Raw genomic sequence first — 14,866 nt, forward strand, 5'->3', positions numbered from 1 at the left:
ACTGCTGTCTTCTGAATGCATTACTAGTTCTGATCTATTCTGTATCAGTCAGTTATGACAAAGATGCATGTTTTTGTTGTCGTTCGTAAAGTGTGCTATACTTTTCCAGTGATGTATATTGTCATTTACTTTTTTCCTGTTACAGTTTTGCAATGCTTTACTAACTTTGAAGTTCAGATAGAATCCAGCACACAGAACTGTAAAAACTTTACCTAGTGATGTCCAGATTGGAATAGAAATACAGTTCATACCCTCTTATATGTTCTATTTGTACTTTGGTTCAGTGCTGCCATTATATGAAAAAGGTTGGAGGAGCTGCTGTCTACAGAGAGGATACCGTTCTCAGTATTCTCTTATGGACCTTCAGAACAGCTAATATTGTTCATTGTGAAACAGTTATGTTAGTAGTTTAGCTTAATATTATTATTTTTTAAGTCAAATTGAACAGAAAGATAATTTGACTTTTGAACAACCTGAACTGTTATTTGCGTAAGTAATTTCTGAGTATATTCAGATGTTCATACTGCAAAACCATTGTCAAATGGGCTTGAGAGTTTTAAAATTTCCTGGGTTGAGTCCAGACCTTTTAGGGAACACTCCAGAATACTTTCATCTGATATTCCATGACTTCTGGTTACTGAATGACTTCATAAAAATTCACATTTCTGATATTTCACTATGGATTGCCTTAGTGGCTTGAGAACCCTGCATGACAATATACTGTTTCCCATGTAACCTGGGAGTTTGTTACCTTTGGCATCTCAGAAAACTGGAAAGGGTTTGAAGCACTGTTCTGAATTTTATGTACTTCATGTTACAAGGCGTTGTATCGAAAGCACAATAGTTAGCTTCTCTGAGATTGCTGTCGTTAAGTAAAATACTGGTCGACCACATGAATAATGAGACTTCTTTTGAGAAATACTGGCTGATAATTTGGCAGATGTACTTTGACCACAGTGTAAAGTGAATTGTACTAAAATAATTCATCTTTTAGTTCAAAAATCTTGCCTTACATAATGGTTCAAGTCTGAAATAGTAATTGAAGGAACAAAGAATTGATTGCTGTCCTCTTACCTGCGGCCAGAGCTTCTGAAATTCTGTAGGTTTATATTATGTAGAATAAAGTGAAATAGCTGTAGGCTTTTTATCAAAATGTTTACCCTCTTTTAAAAGTATTTCAGTAATACTTTGTGGTACAGAGATAGAAATGTCAGCTAATGCTTCCGGATATGGAATTTAGAGATAGGAGGTTACTGGAAACTTACTAGAGCTCAGTGTGTATCTCAAAAAATAACTATTTCTGGAAAGTTTGTGTTCCTCTAGTCTTAGATGTATGTGAAAACTTTATGAAGACTCCAGAAGGTGCTTAGAGAGTTAAGATTCTTCCTAGATCAAATGTTTTGAAGTTCCGTTTGTGAAGCAAGTACATGGTCTCAAGTTTTAACGTACTGTTTTTTTTTCTTTAGACTTGTACTTAGCCTGATATATTGACAGCCCTCCACTGAATTCTAGGGTCAGTGCTTGTGGTAATTCTGACCCCAGTAGATTGTACAACCAGCATTTTACACACTGCATCATAGATGGAGATTGTTTGGTGCCAAAGGAACAAATGCCCAGAGGGTGGTGAAAATGCGAAAATGCTTACATTGGTGTATTCTTGAAAGAAGCCAAGAAAGCTGAAGAGCCTACCAGATAAAGTCTCGGATTTAGTCATCTTTCTCTTTGAAGTGTATTTTCTGATCTCATTTCAATTTAAATACTTCCATGGACTTGGAACAAAACCAAGCCTTTATTCTTTCAAGTCCATCATTAGATGGAGGAAATAATGATTATAAGATGATCCACCTAATGAAAGACTAATGGAGCGGAAAYGCCTAGTACTTGTCTCTTCTGTTGTCTGCATTGGTACAAACAGGCCGGCTGCTCTGAGAAATCTGAAGGAATCGTCGTCTTCCAGTGTAGCGTAGGAAAGGCATGGGCTGAAATAAGCCTTCATTACTGTTAGCTGATACCAAAGGAATAGAAGATAGTTGTGCCTGTCCCATGCACTTTGGGATATCTACTTAATGACGTTAGCTTCAGGATTTCTTGTTCTGGAATGACTTAAAAATGGTATCTGGAACCACTGTTAGAAAAAAGGGTAGGGGACCTGGGTTGGAGCTGCTTTTTTCTTGTTCTTTGGCAGCTGCGGTTCGTTTTGGTCAGAGGCTTTCCATTGGCAGTGTCCAAGGCCTCCCCAAACTGCTTCTGTTCATCAAAGTTATCCTGGATCAGGTGAGACTTCCATATATTATCAATTTTGAAGTTCCTGTACCTGGGAAATCTTACCCATTCCTATGGATTTTGTGCAACACAAGTTGGATTGAATGGTTTATGTTCCTTAACTTGTACTTTGGAATATGTTGTTTCAGTCAGTCACTTGATTTTTTTATTTTTGGTTTCATTTCTCTGAGTTTGAAGCATTCCAATCAAAAGGATGACTTGAAAAGCTCAAGGCAGTCACAGTGCTAGAAAAGCTATCTAATCTCTTGTAGGACTCTTTTTTTTTTTTTTTTTTTTTTTTTTTTTTTATCCTTTGAAGCTGAGTTGTTTTACGATTGTCAATATTTCTTTGGAAATGCTCATTCTACTTTGAGAGTAGAGGTAGAAACATTTTCTAGTATTAAAATTATTTCTATTCTAACAAGCAGAAGATAAGAAAGTGAACATACATTTTTCTTGGTCTTCTGCTGCCATGTCTTGAGAGGAAATACGGTGATTCTGGAGAGGGAAAAATTCTGTAATTTATCAATAGATCTAAACGAGTTTAATTAAAAACGGTTCAAATGTTGGTGGTAGTCTTCCTTGTTTTTAGAGGATACTCAGCCTATCATTAAAGTAATTTTAGAGAAAGAACCTTAGAGGAGATGGTGGAGGAGAAGCAGGGCTCACAGCCTGTCTTCATTTGATTTTGAGGAAAGAACTTTTTTGAAAGCTTTCTGCCCATCAGTGTGACATTTTTGTTTTTTCAATTTTGCTTTCGCATAATGCTTTAAAGGAATATAGCGATGAACAGATAGTGAAGATAGAAGAAATAATGAATACACTCATCTTTCAGATATTTGTTTATCAATACATGTTTTTTTCCATTAAAATGAAAGATAAGATACAGTTATACTGTAATTAAAAATGCTGTAAAAAATTTTTGCTTTTGGAAAAACTGACTTAAACTTTTGCTTTGATGCTAAACTTTTGTTCATTTGTTTCAGTTCTTTTAATTTGGTCCTGATAAGGCAAATGCTTACCTATATAGTAGTGTAGAATGCTTGTTTCTAACTGAAATTTTTGGAAAGTGCACAGATGGTGAAAAGTTGCATTAGCAATGTGAGCAGTGCGAGCACATGGGTTCTATAAGCTGGTGTGTCTAAATCCTTTAAGCTCTGTGTTGTATTTTATTCTGCTTTATTCTTGTTAATGTGTTTTTCAGTGAATTCAGACTTGTGGTACATTTCAGTTAGAGGAATGTTAATGCTGCTCATTTATCTTGTTTAGTGGCAGCCCATTACAACACATCTTTGCCTTTGAGTCTGTGTTCTCTGCAGTTGCTATCAAATTTCTATTTAAGTTCCTAGTTGCTTGCCACATTCTTAATAAATAAATATATATATATATATATATATTATTTTAACCAAAAATGAAACCAATTCTAGTGTGTGCATCTTCAAAGAAATGCTGGCAGAATTTAAGGGCTGGAATCTACCATGGTTCTTTTAACATGTGAAAGGTGATTTAGGTAGCGACACTAACAGCAGCCAGAAAGCATATAGAAAACACTTTGAATTAGCAATAAGTTTTTTTTTTTTTCTTTTCTCCTTTCTCCTCCTCCTCCCCCCCATCCCCTACCTTGTTTATCAACTTGAAGCTTTACAAAGCAGATTTCATAGGTCCTATTAAACACTGACCATTTAGAATCATCTGTTTTCAGAAGACACACAGATTTAAAAGGCTTTTCCAACAGCTTTTAGTCACTTTAAAAAAACTTCTCCATGTCAGACCAGGAGTTGTGGTTGAACCTTCAACATGCGATCACAGGCTTACAAATTAGTCTGATGGCCTTGATGGGGGYAGTGGTGGAAGAAATACCTTGATTGTATTGCTTTGACCAAAACGTATTTTTCTCTAGGATATTGTCTTGTAAACCTCCATACAAATCTGTCTTTGTATATTCTAGATCAGAGTTAATGTTTGTGAATCTCTTGACTAGATTTGAATTTTGAAACTTTTAGGCAATATTCTTACAGCTGTTTGTAACGCATGTCACTAGAAACTCTGCTACTAGAGTAAAGTTCCAGTGTATGGGGAGCAAGTTCTCTGACTCAATCTACAGTATTGTTTCTTTTACAAAAATCAGCTAATAACCTTCGCATCTGTCAGTACATCCCTTCTCTAGAGGACTTGAGGCTACAGCTAGCTGGAGAAGTTGGGAGAAAACACAGAAATGACTGAATGTTTGTTACCTGTAACATTTTGAAGACTTAAGACTTGCTTTTTATTATGGGAAACCTCTGAAATGAAGTTTGTCACATCTAGTTCTTTARTATTACTTATTTCTTTTTGTTTAGAGATTATTGAGAAACGAAGGCCTAACCAAGGTCGATGGTTGCTTTTGTCTAGTTTTGTGCAAGACTTGAGAGCATAATAAGATCTTTTCCTTCTCAAAATTAAAACATCGTCTTTGCCCTTTCCCCTCTATTAGCTTTGCTTATGTTTTGAGGAAGTTATGGTGTTAACCGGTACCTCAAAGGGCCTTGCTATTTGGTGATACTGTAAGATGTTTCTATATCAAGGAAACCCATTTTGACAGTTTGGATTAGGTATACATGACAGCATCTCTTTAGAGATGCTTAGAATCTCAAGCGATTGTGAAAAAATTCATTTCTATTTTGAGGATGGAAAGACGCACATGAAATGTCTGGATATGTGTCTGTATCCTGTGATCCTAAGGGACTGAGTGGAGAACTTCATCAAATGTAAGGAATAGATAATGGATCCATAAAACAATACTTTGTGTATCCTCATCTTGAGGAATGTGCATTAAGACTTCAATAGAGGCTTAAAAATTCTTAAATAGGAAAAAATGAATAAAGAATGATTTCCTGTTTATTGTAATATAAGAACTAATAACACCTAATAAAGTTAGAAGCTCAGTGTAGGTTTATTTTTTTTTTTTTTTTTTTTTTTAGTTGAATGCTGATGTTTGGAAATCATTGCTGCAACGTTTCAAAAAGTGATCAGACAAAAGCAGAGTCTATACAGGTTATTAAGTGTAAAGTTGTCCTGCAGTTTCTAGTAGGTGAAAGCTGGAAGCAGGGAGGTATCAGTATGAGCTTCTCTAGCAGTTGGTGAGGATTCCTGTTAGAGGTAGAATGATGAACTGGAGAGACGTTTGATCAGATTCAGGATGCTCACGAAGTCATTAAGAAATCTGCATTTCTAAGTGTTCAATGATATCAGCGGAAGCAACAAGGCTACCAAGAAAGAGCAGTAGAATCTTATCACTGTTTTTTGTAAACTTTATTTTTTCCTGACAAAGATCTGGATTATTTTGAAGCAAATCAGCCTAAGCTATTTTCAGTCTCTTTTCAAAACTTTTAGTAAAACTGTACTGTGTTCTGCTTGTAGGTGCTAAAAGTGGATGGTGCTTATGTTGCTGTGAAATTTCCAGGCACCTCCAGTAATGCAAGCTGTCAGAGCAGTTCTAATTCGGATCCTGATCCTTCCTCTCTTCTCCAAGATTGTAGGCTGCTCAGAATAGATGAACTGCAGGTATGTCTTTGAAATGCTTGAAAACAAGCAGTATTTTGGAGTATTAGCACTACGTGCAAACTGCCTATTAAATTTTACATACGTTTTTAGGTAGTAAAGACTGGTGGAACTCCAAAAGTTCCCGACTGTTTTCAAAGGACACCTAAAAAGCTATGTATTCCTGAAAAAACAGAGATTCTAGCAGTAAATGTAGATTCAAAAGGTAAGTGAGACTAAGRTATTCCATTGTGTTCTTTATTACCTGCCTCCCTCCCTAGTGGAAAACTGCAGCTGCCAAACTAACATAAATAGCTGTTTTCACTGATATTAACAAATCCTAAAAGGTGAATAGTTAGGAGTTCTTTTACTGAATGCCATCAGCAAAGGGATTAACCTTTCTCTTCATGTATTTTTGAAGGAGTGCATGCTGTCCTGAAAACTGGGAACTGGGTTCGATACTGTATATTTGACCTTGCTACAGGAAAGGCTGAACAGGAAAATAATTTCCCTACTAGCAGCATTGCGTTCCTGGGTCAGAATGAGAGAAGTGTTGCCATTTTTACAGCTGGACAGGTTTGTTCTGCATCTCAATCATTTAACCTCACTGTGTTTCACTTCCTTCGTCTTCAGATGGCATGGTACAGCTTTTGTGAGGCTCTTCCAAAGACTGGCAGAAAATAGTTCTTTCAATGGGTTGTGAAAGACTCACTGTGACCATTAATATTTTGGAAGAAGGGGTGGGGAAATCACAGAATCACAGAACGGTTGAGGTTGGAAGGGACTTCTGGAGATCGTCTAGTCTAACTCCCCTCTTCCAGCAGGGTCAGCTAGAGCAGGTTTCCCTATTGAGCATCTCTAAGGTGGAAACTACACAACCTCTCTGTGCAGCCTGCTGCAGTGTTCAGTCACCCTGAGAGTGAAGAAGTTTTCCTTATATTCAGATGGAACTTAACTGTGTTTCAGTTTGTGCCCATTGCCTCGTGTCCTGTCACTGGGCACCATGAGAAGAATCTGGTTCCATCTTCTTTACAGCCTCCCTTCAGGTACTATACACATGCTGTTCTCCAAGCTAAAGAATCCCAGCTCTCTCAGCCTTTCCTCATATGAGAGATGCTCCAGTCACTTAATCATCCTAGTAGTGCTTCACTGGACTCTCTCCAGTAACTCCGTGTCTCTCGTACTGTGGAGCCCAGCACTGCACTGGACCCGGTACTCCAGGTGTGGCCTCCTCGTGGCTGAGCAGAGGAAAAGAATCACCTGCTTTGATGTACTGGCAACACTCTTCCTAATGCAACCCAGGATACCTCTGTCTGCCTTTCCTGCTGGGGCACATAGGGGAGTAGCAACATAACTCACTTAAACACTTGTAGTAATCTTATTCAAAGTCTTGATCCTTGAGGTTAAAAGGTTTAAAAAATATGACAGAGTAGTTCCTGTGTTACTCTAAACTTGCTATCTTTGTTTTGGAAGAGAGTGCRTGTTCATCTGACCCACTTAAAAACAAATGGAAATGTTCCCCCAAAATCTGCATTTAATATTAAAAATAATACTGAGGTTTTGTGCAATTCTTTCTACTGTCCATTTTAAGCACCCTATTTTATCTGATTATACAGCTGATTTCACAGTGCAGGCATACATGAGGAGGATTTAGAATAAATACCGAAGTCATTTTATTAACTTCCATATAAACAATATTCTTTGTTTGTAACAGTTAAAGGGAACATTTTTGGCAAAGTAACTCAGCTTGTACGTTTCATCAGGTTTCTGTAGATGTATTTCAGTAAGCTAAGTGTAGGTACCTAATGTTTCATTATGACATACATCTCTAATGAAATTTCAATTAAGATACTTTTAAAAGTATTTACTATGCTAAGCATGCTCCAGGCATTTGAGAAAGGGAATCTACTCTCTTATGCTGCACCATTTGTAAGGATAGGAGACAAAGGAATAAACAAGAATTTTGGGTAAACTGGACTCCTTTTAGGGATTCAAGCAGAAGTGGACCTTTTGGGAAGGATAATATTTATAAATTGTGGAGATATAATGTTATTTTTTCCGCCCCAAATATAGGAATCTCCTATTATTCTTAGAGATGGAAATGGTACTATCTATCCAATGGCAAAAGACTGCATGGGTGGGATAAGAGACCCTGACTGGCTTGATCTTCCACCTATTAGTAGTCTCGGAATGGGTGTTCATTCCTTAACAAATCTTCCTGCTAACTCAACCATCAAAAAGAAAGCCGCTATAATCATTATGGCTGTTGAGGTAAAGTACTTTCTTTAATATGTTGTAGTGTGCTCATTTGCTGCTTGCTTTAAGCTTTTTTAAGCGTTGTTTTATAAGTGTTTAGAATTTGTATTTATACTGCTTTAAAGAAACTAGTGTCAGCTGAGGAGTCTCTTATATACATGAAAGTACAAACAAACTTACGTAGTAAAATGAAAGATATGTTTTGGTTGCACGCAGTTTCAGTATAAAACTTGATCAGACTTTTAACTAATATTAAGTTTAGACATTACTTTAAAAACTATTGTCTYCATCTGCATACTATCAGTGTATAGTTTTATATAAGTTTTAGGAGTACAACAACAGGACTTGTTGTGGAGTACAACAACTTTTTTCTGTACGTCTTTTTTTGACTATAAATGCTTGTGAGAGCGAAACAGTTTTCATTTAAATTGGCTATGAAGTTCTGTAGTCATCTGTGGTGCTATATGGGCAGTTGTGCTGTGAATTTATGTATAGTGCTTGTATAAATCAGTCAGTGATTTTGTGCAGATAAGTTACATCTGCTCTGTGCTACACTGATACCAGGAGSTATTGTGTATCTATTAGACTAAGATTTATTTCACAGTGAACTATTTAACTGTTGTGGGAAAACTTGTTATATGGGGTGAGCCTCACAGACCCGAGGAGGCTGTGGGAGCTAYTATTCCTTCGCTTCCCAGCATGCATATCGTTTATTTAGAATAAATACGTAAACAAAGCTAATGTTGACATCTTAGTTTTTCAATTGTACTATTCTTCCCATTTTATACGTAGCCGTGAAATCAGAAATCTGTCTTAAGAACCAAGCTGTGAGGCGAAAGGCATGCTTTTGTGAGCCTGATAGCTTCTGCTATTTAAGCATGTCCTTTCCTTGATTTGTTAGGGTCTGAATGCTATTTTCCATTTTTAATGGTGAGATAATTTGAGATTATGATGACTGTTCTCCATAGATCCTGCACTGACTGCCAGAGAATGTCCTAGATTTAGACCAGTCTATTCCTTTTTCAAAGTACTTAAGATACTTGTATATCTGCAATCTGTGTTTTCATTTGTTAAATCACTTTATTCTTTTGAGCACAGAAACAAACTTTAATGCAGCATATTCTCCGATGTGACTATGAGGCTTGCAGACAGTACCTGATGAATCTTGAGCAAGCAGTTGTCTTGGATCAGAATCCACAAGTGCTGCAGACGTTCCTTGGCCACAGATGTGATGGAAACCGCAATATTCTGCATGCTTGTGTGTCTGTATGCTTTCCAACTAGCAACAAAGAAACAAAAGAGGAAGAGGGTGAGCTCAAACAATGTCATGAAAATAACTTGAAAATAATTTTTTAATGCATTTTCAAGAACTTTGTAAATACAGACTGCATTCTTCAGATATGAGTATCTTAATATTTAGCACCTAAAATGTGTCCTAACCTTTCAAAGGTGCTGGGACAACTTTTTTTTTTCTTTCTTTTTTTTTCCTTTCCTTTTTTTTTTCTTTTTTAAACTGTCACAAGAGTTTATAGGAATTTGATACTTATCAATACTAGGCTATCTTTATTGATTGCAAGAGACAAACTTTTCACATCCACATGTTAATTCTAGATGAAAGCAAGTATTTTTCCCCTCTTTATGTCAATAATAGTTTTTAACAGAATATTTAATATTTTTCAAGGGTTCTAGTTAATGCTTCCATTAAGAGATGTTTACTTGCAATATATATTGAGAAATGTGAACGAATAACTAGTTAAGCCAGGCAGAGACACCATTTAAAATGTCTGTTAAATACTATTATGTGAAAAGTATGTTAACAGAACATCAAGGTTGCTAAGTCAGGCACTCAAAAATTAGGAAATACCAGAATTAAGTTTACCCATGTACTATACATGGGTATGCGTTGTGATATGGTCTTTAATTACACCGTCATACTATTTTTTTCACAGGACTACCTCATTCAGTGCACAAGATGGACGGTGCTCACCGAATGGGTAGCTATTCAATATTTCTTTTTATCCTCATCATTCAGTGTGTGGCCCCATTCCTTACTTACTGCACACCATACACACCCTGCAATGAATAATGAATAAACTTCCTTGTTGGATTTTGTATGATGCTGTCGTTGAATTTTAGTCATTTGTAGATCTAACTGTTCCTCATCCCTATTTATAAAATGAGGATAATGCTACAACTTGCTCATCTCTTGAGGGTATTGTAGTTTGAAGTTTTTATGTATTCAAAAGTATTAGCTTATTTTGAGAGTTCTGTTTGAGAAGTCTAGTTCTGTTTGAGAAGTCTAGTGTCTAATTTCTTTTTTTTGTTTTGAGTGGATGTTTCAAAACACTTTATTCCAGAGCTGAGTTAATAGTAACTTTAGTTGTTCTGTGAATGTCAACCATTTCTGTGAGTCAGGTACTTGTTTAGTGTCCAAAAATGAGTAAAATGTCTCATGATCATCTGTAAAAGCTTGTTTCACAAAGTTGTGTGCTGTTACATGTGACAGAAATAGAATTCAGTTCTCCCGAGTGATGTTTAGTAGCATTAAACACAAGACAATGTTTTCCCCCTCTCCCTTCCAGGCTCTTGCAGCATTGCTATGCACCTTACAACTGTTGTAGCAAATGAGGCACAAACGGCTTGCTSATCATACAACCCTTCATCTTTAGCGTGTCGTCCATCCTGTGCACTGATTGAGGCAGGGGTCTTGTTGAAGAAAAAAAACAAAAAACAAACCCCAACAAACAATCCAACCAACCATGTAATTGAAAATTATGTTTTACTATAAGCGCATGAGGAAGCTGACATAAGGATGCATGGGCAAACTTAATCTGACTTTTTCTAATTTGAGTGCTTGTCTTTGCAACCTTGATATTCTTTGAGTAACTTCATTTGGATGTAATTTATCTTTTCAAAAAAACAGAAAAAATTGAAAAATGTGAACCTGATAGACTCTTAACACCCCTCTGCCTCTCTCTTTCCCCTCACAAAAGCTGTTTTTAAAAGGGGATTCATATCCTTAGATTCCAAGCACGTTCACCTTCCACTGAAACTGCTAGCAATTGATAGGAGGATAAGCTTATTTTCTATGCATCATCTGGAGGGCAGTGGTGACTAATATTACTGTCTGTAAGTTAAACTGCAAAGAAGATCAATTTTAGGATTAATAGGTTCAATTCAAGACTCTAGATATGAAGTTCCTTAAAAATTATAAACCCTACTACCCCTTCCCACCTAGTGCCTACCTGAGATCCTTCATTCTTCATGTGACTTCCTCCTCAAATGCCAGAAGGGGAATATTGAGGATATGGATAAATCTTTTTTTGCTTTGAGATCCTGTTCCTAGTTTCATCATAACTCACCTGGAGTTGGATAAAGAAATTGCAGAAAAATTGGGCCCAAACATGCAAAGCTAGAGAAGGGTTGMTTTGTTGTTCTGTGGTTTGATACTTGCTCAGTGTAGGCAGTAGAAAGGATCTTTGAGAAGACAGATCCAAAAGACATGTCTAAAGCAACTTAAATTGTTAGAATTCCGATATTAAATTTTAGTATCTTTACTGAATGTCTATAAAACTGAGTTTTTTCTGAAGACTTAGGGCAGATTTCATAAGGCAGCAAAACAGCTAATTACACTTAAACTCAGGGCATTTGCTGTTGATGGATTTTCAAAAATGAATGCTAGCTTTATCATAAACAGAATAGATAAAATTCAGTTAGTTTACATAAATGATAGGTGAAATATCTCTGAAAAGAACTGTTTTATATATACATGCATACATATATATATGTATGCATAGTTTGAGGGGTCATTCTCAAGGGTTTCTATTTTGAGGACTATTTATGAGTCCAGATGTGATGAATTATTCCTAAATGAAACTTTGGCATCAAAGTTTTTCTTAATTTTTCAGAAGCAGAGCGCTCTGAAAGGAATACATTTGCTGAGAGGCTGTCAGCTGTTGAAGCTATTGCAAATGCAATCTCAGTTGTGTCAAGTAATGGTCCGGGAAATCGGGCAGGGTCATCAAGCAGCAGAAGGTAAACTGACTAACTTTTTCTGTCTGCTCATTTCAGTATTATTTACCAAATTCTCTTAATTCTTTCCTTCAGTCAGTTTAAGAATAGGTTCTATTGCCAGTTCAAAATCAGATTTCATATCTTCAAGTACCAGACAGAGGCCTCAGCGGTGGGTGGGGGCATGTTTTGAGCCTCTTCTGGCATGGCCACCGACAATGGGATGTTTCTGAATTACTTTGGTTTTCTAKGGTGGATGAGGTTCCTTCCTCAGGCGAAAGCGGAAATACTTTTCTGTAAGGGTGAGGAGTGGGTGGGGGKGAGGAAATTTGATGGTAAGTTCTGCTGTTGAACTTGGGTGGTTTTCATGTCAACAGAACTTAAAGGCATCTGTACTGAGTTCTTGTCAGTTCAGTGCTCTCTGAATGAGAATATTGTTTAATTCTTGAACTTAGCTCTGTAGTTGAAGCAATTCATGTGAAATATCTTTGTCCTTTCTAAGCTACAGTTTTCATCCCAATGATCTTTTTGATACAGGAGATAAGGGTTGAAGTTTCCCTGCTATGTCCTCTAGGAGGCCTGACTGTTATTTACGAGCAAGTGCACTTAAACAACCAAAACCCCAGAACACACCTTTGAGTTTATACCTCTTTGCTGGTATCACATGGAGCTCTTCTGCTTCTATGTTAGTCTTACCACCTTTCCCTCCAGTATGATGATAAAGAATTTCTTAGCATTGTTTTATGACCATCCTCAATAAAGCAGTTCTCTCATGTTGCATACCTTTAAACAAATTAGTCATTTCAATGATAAAATTTTCAGGTCCCTTTCTATTTCTTCATAAAATTCTCTTTTTGAAGTTAAATTTAAACAACAACAACAAAACCAACAACAACAAATCCCTTTGTGTGAGTTTAACTCCCCTGGCAACAAGTTTGAGGTATATAGTTTTGGTAATGCCCATCAGCTGCTACTTCTTGCCRAAGGGTATGCTGGAGTGACTAGGGAAAGACTGAGGAGGAGGAATAGTAGATGTGTACTGGGCTCAAATATGCCTTGATTCAYTGTTAGCTGACTGTTCTTCAAAGGCTAGTGTATTCTCTTGTGACAAAATGGAATGAAAAATACCTCCTTGCTTGTTCTTCTCTATGCTGAAGAGAATGGGAAATAAATTTGGTTTCCTTTTTCAGTGTGTAACTTTGCTTTAGTATTCTGTCTAATTATAAATGAAAATGAAATAGTATTTCTGCCTCATTTTTGTTAATCAGTTTGAGATTAAGAGAAATGATGAGAAGATCCTTGAGAGCTGCTGGATTGGGTAGACATGAAGCTAGTGCTTCATCAAGTGATCACCAGGATCCAGTTTCTCCTCCAATAGCTCCTCCCAGCTGGGTTCCAGATCCTCCTGCCATGGATCCAGGTAAGTCTGCTATTGTATCAAACTAGACTGTAAAATTACTTWAAGTATCACAGTACTTAACAAAGGTACCAATGATTTTTTAAGGTAAATTGTTAAGATTTCAGCATGAGACTAAAATATTTAATGTTACTGAGCCAGTGAGACTTGGTTAAGAGTTGACTGAAGACTCACTTTCTGGATTTAGAAGCGCTTTTACCTTTCTAATGCTGTTGCCAGTCTTCTGCAAAGTATGTTTTGTAATCCTGGTTACACTGATGTTAGTCTAGGAATGTGGTAGTTTGTAGGAAAGGGTACCAATTAAATATTTGCAGAAAACATGCAGGGTGTTAGACACTGCAGAAAGAGCATGTTGTTAGGGATGTTTTTATGTATTGATGTACATCCTGCTGTTCTGTTTACTGAAAGATGGTGACATTGATTTTATCCTGGCCCCCGCTGTGGGATCTCTTACCACAGCAGCGACTGGCACCAGCCAAGGACCTAGCACCTCCACTATACCAGGTGAGAACACACTGCTTGCATGATTATGCTTCAGAAGGAAAAGTGATCTCAAAAGTTATCTTTGCTTATATGGACTTTTTGCGTATGCAAACACTTCTTTCCAAATGAAGAGACGGGACTGAAACAGAATTTTACAAGTGTACGGAAAGTGCATAAAGCTGTATGCTGTATTTTTCTTAAAACCTATTTTTACCTATGACATATATGTGAAAATAGAACAATCATTATGAAATTGGGCTYAATCCCTGTATTTCAGAATGAAATTTGGAACTGAAACTTAAAATACTTGAGTGAAGCGATGCTGAAACTAGCAAAGCCATGAAAAGTCAAGATACCGATTAATCACTCCCTTCAGTTTATTAAAAGCAAAATTATTTGCTTTTAATAAATGCTCATTTTGGAGAAAACTGTTTATATATATATATTTTTTTCTTACTACAGGTCCTTCTACTGAACCATCTGTAGTGGAATCAAAGGATCGGAAGGCAAATGCTCATTTCATACTGAAATTACTATGTGATAGTGTTGTTTTACAACCCTATCTTCGAGAATTGCTGTCAGCCAAGTAAGGGTTTTCAAATGAATTCTCCCTATCCTTTATAATGTTTTATCACCTGAAATTTATCTCATAAAAACCTTTTTTWAAAAAAGTTACTTAAAGGCATATTATTTATAGTGGAGAATTTTAAATGTCGACTACTGGTTATGTTTGTGTCCTGCCATCCTTTAAAGTAGGTGTATTTCACAGAAATAAAGAGTGCTTATTCACTCTGTTTTTTCTGTTTGCACAAGGCTGACAGTGTCGCAGCAATGTTCTGATGTATTTGTTTTCTACTTTTCCTATTGTAACAAAAATCAGTGTTCTGTTTTTTTTTTTTTTTTTTTTTTTTTTTTTTT

The 14,866-nt window shown here is 36.5% G+C and overlaps 1 protein-coding gene across 1 annotated transcript in view; it reads left to right on the forward strand.

Annotated features, from left to right (window-relative positions):
- Positions 1-14,866, forward strand: part of UBR5 (ubiquitin protein ligase E3 component n-recognin 5) — a 72,492-nt gene that overhangs the window by 29,166 nt on the left and 28,460 nt on the right. Inside the window, exons 17-27 of the mRNA XM_085316249.1 lie at positions 5,662-5,805; positions 5,896-6,007; positions 6,203-6,357; positions 7,855-8,052; positions 9,136-9,346; positions 9,987-10,031; positions 11,946-12,072; positions 13,317-13,468; positions 13,874-13,969; positions 14,411-14,534; positions 14,762-14,781. Coding sequence (XP_085172375.1) covers positions 5,662-5,805; positions 5,896-6,007; positions 6,203-6,357; positions 7,855-8,052; positions 9,136-9,346; positions 9,987-10,031; positions 11,946-12,072; positions 13,317-13,468; positions 13,874-13,969; positions 14,411-14,534; positions 14,762-14,781 — 1,384 coding nt within the window. The remainder of the gene's footprint in view (positions 1-5,661; positions 5,806-5,895; positions 6,008-6,202; positions 6,358-7,854; positions 8,053-9,135; positions 9,347-9,986; positions 10,032-11,945; positions 12,073-13,316; positions 13,469-13,873; positions 13,970-14,410; positions 14,535-14,761; positions 14,782-14,866) is intronic.

The sequence above is a fragment of the Rhea americana genome, unplaced genomic scaffold (assembly GCF_003343005.1).
Source record: "Rhea americana isolate MKP2758 unplaced genomic scaffold, rheAme1 scaffold_46, whole genome shotgun sequence".
Lineage (NCBI taxonomy): Eukaryota > Metazoa > Chordata > Aves > Rheiformes > Rheidae > Rhea > Rhea americana.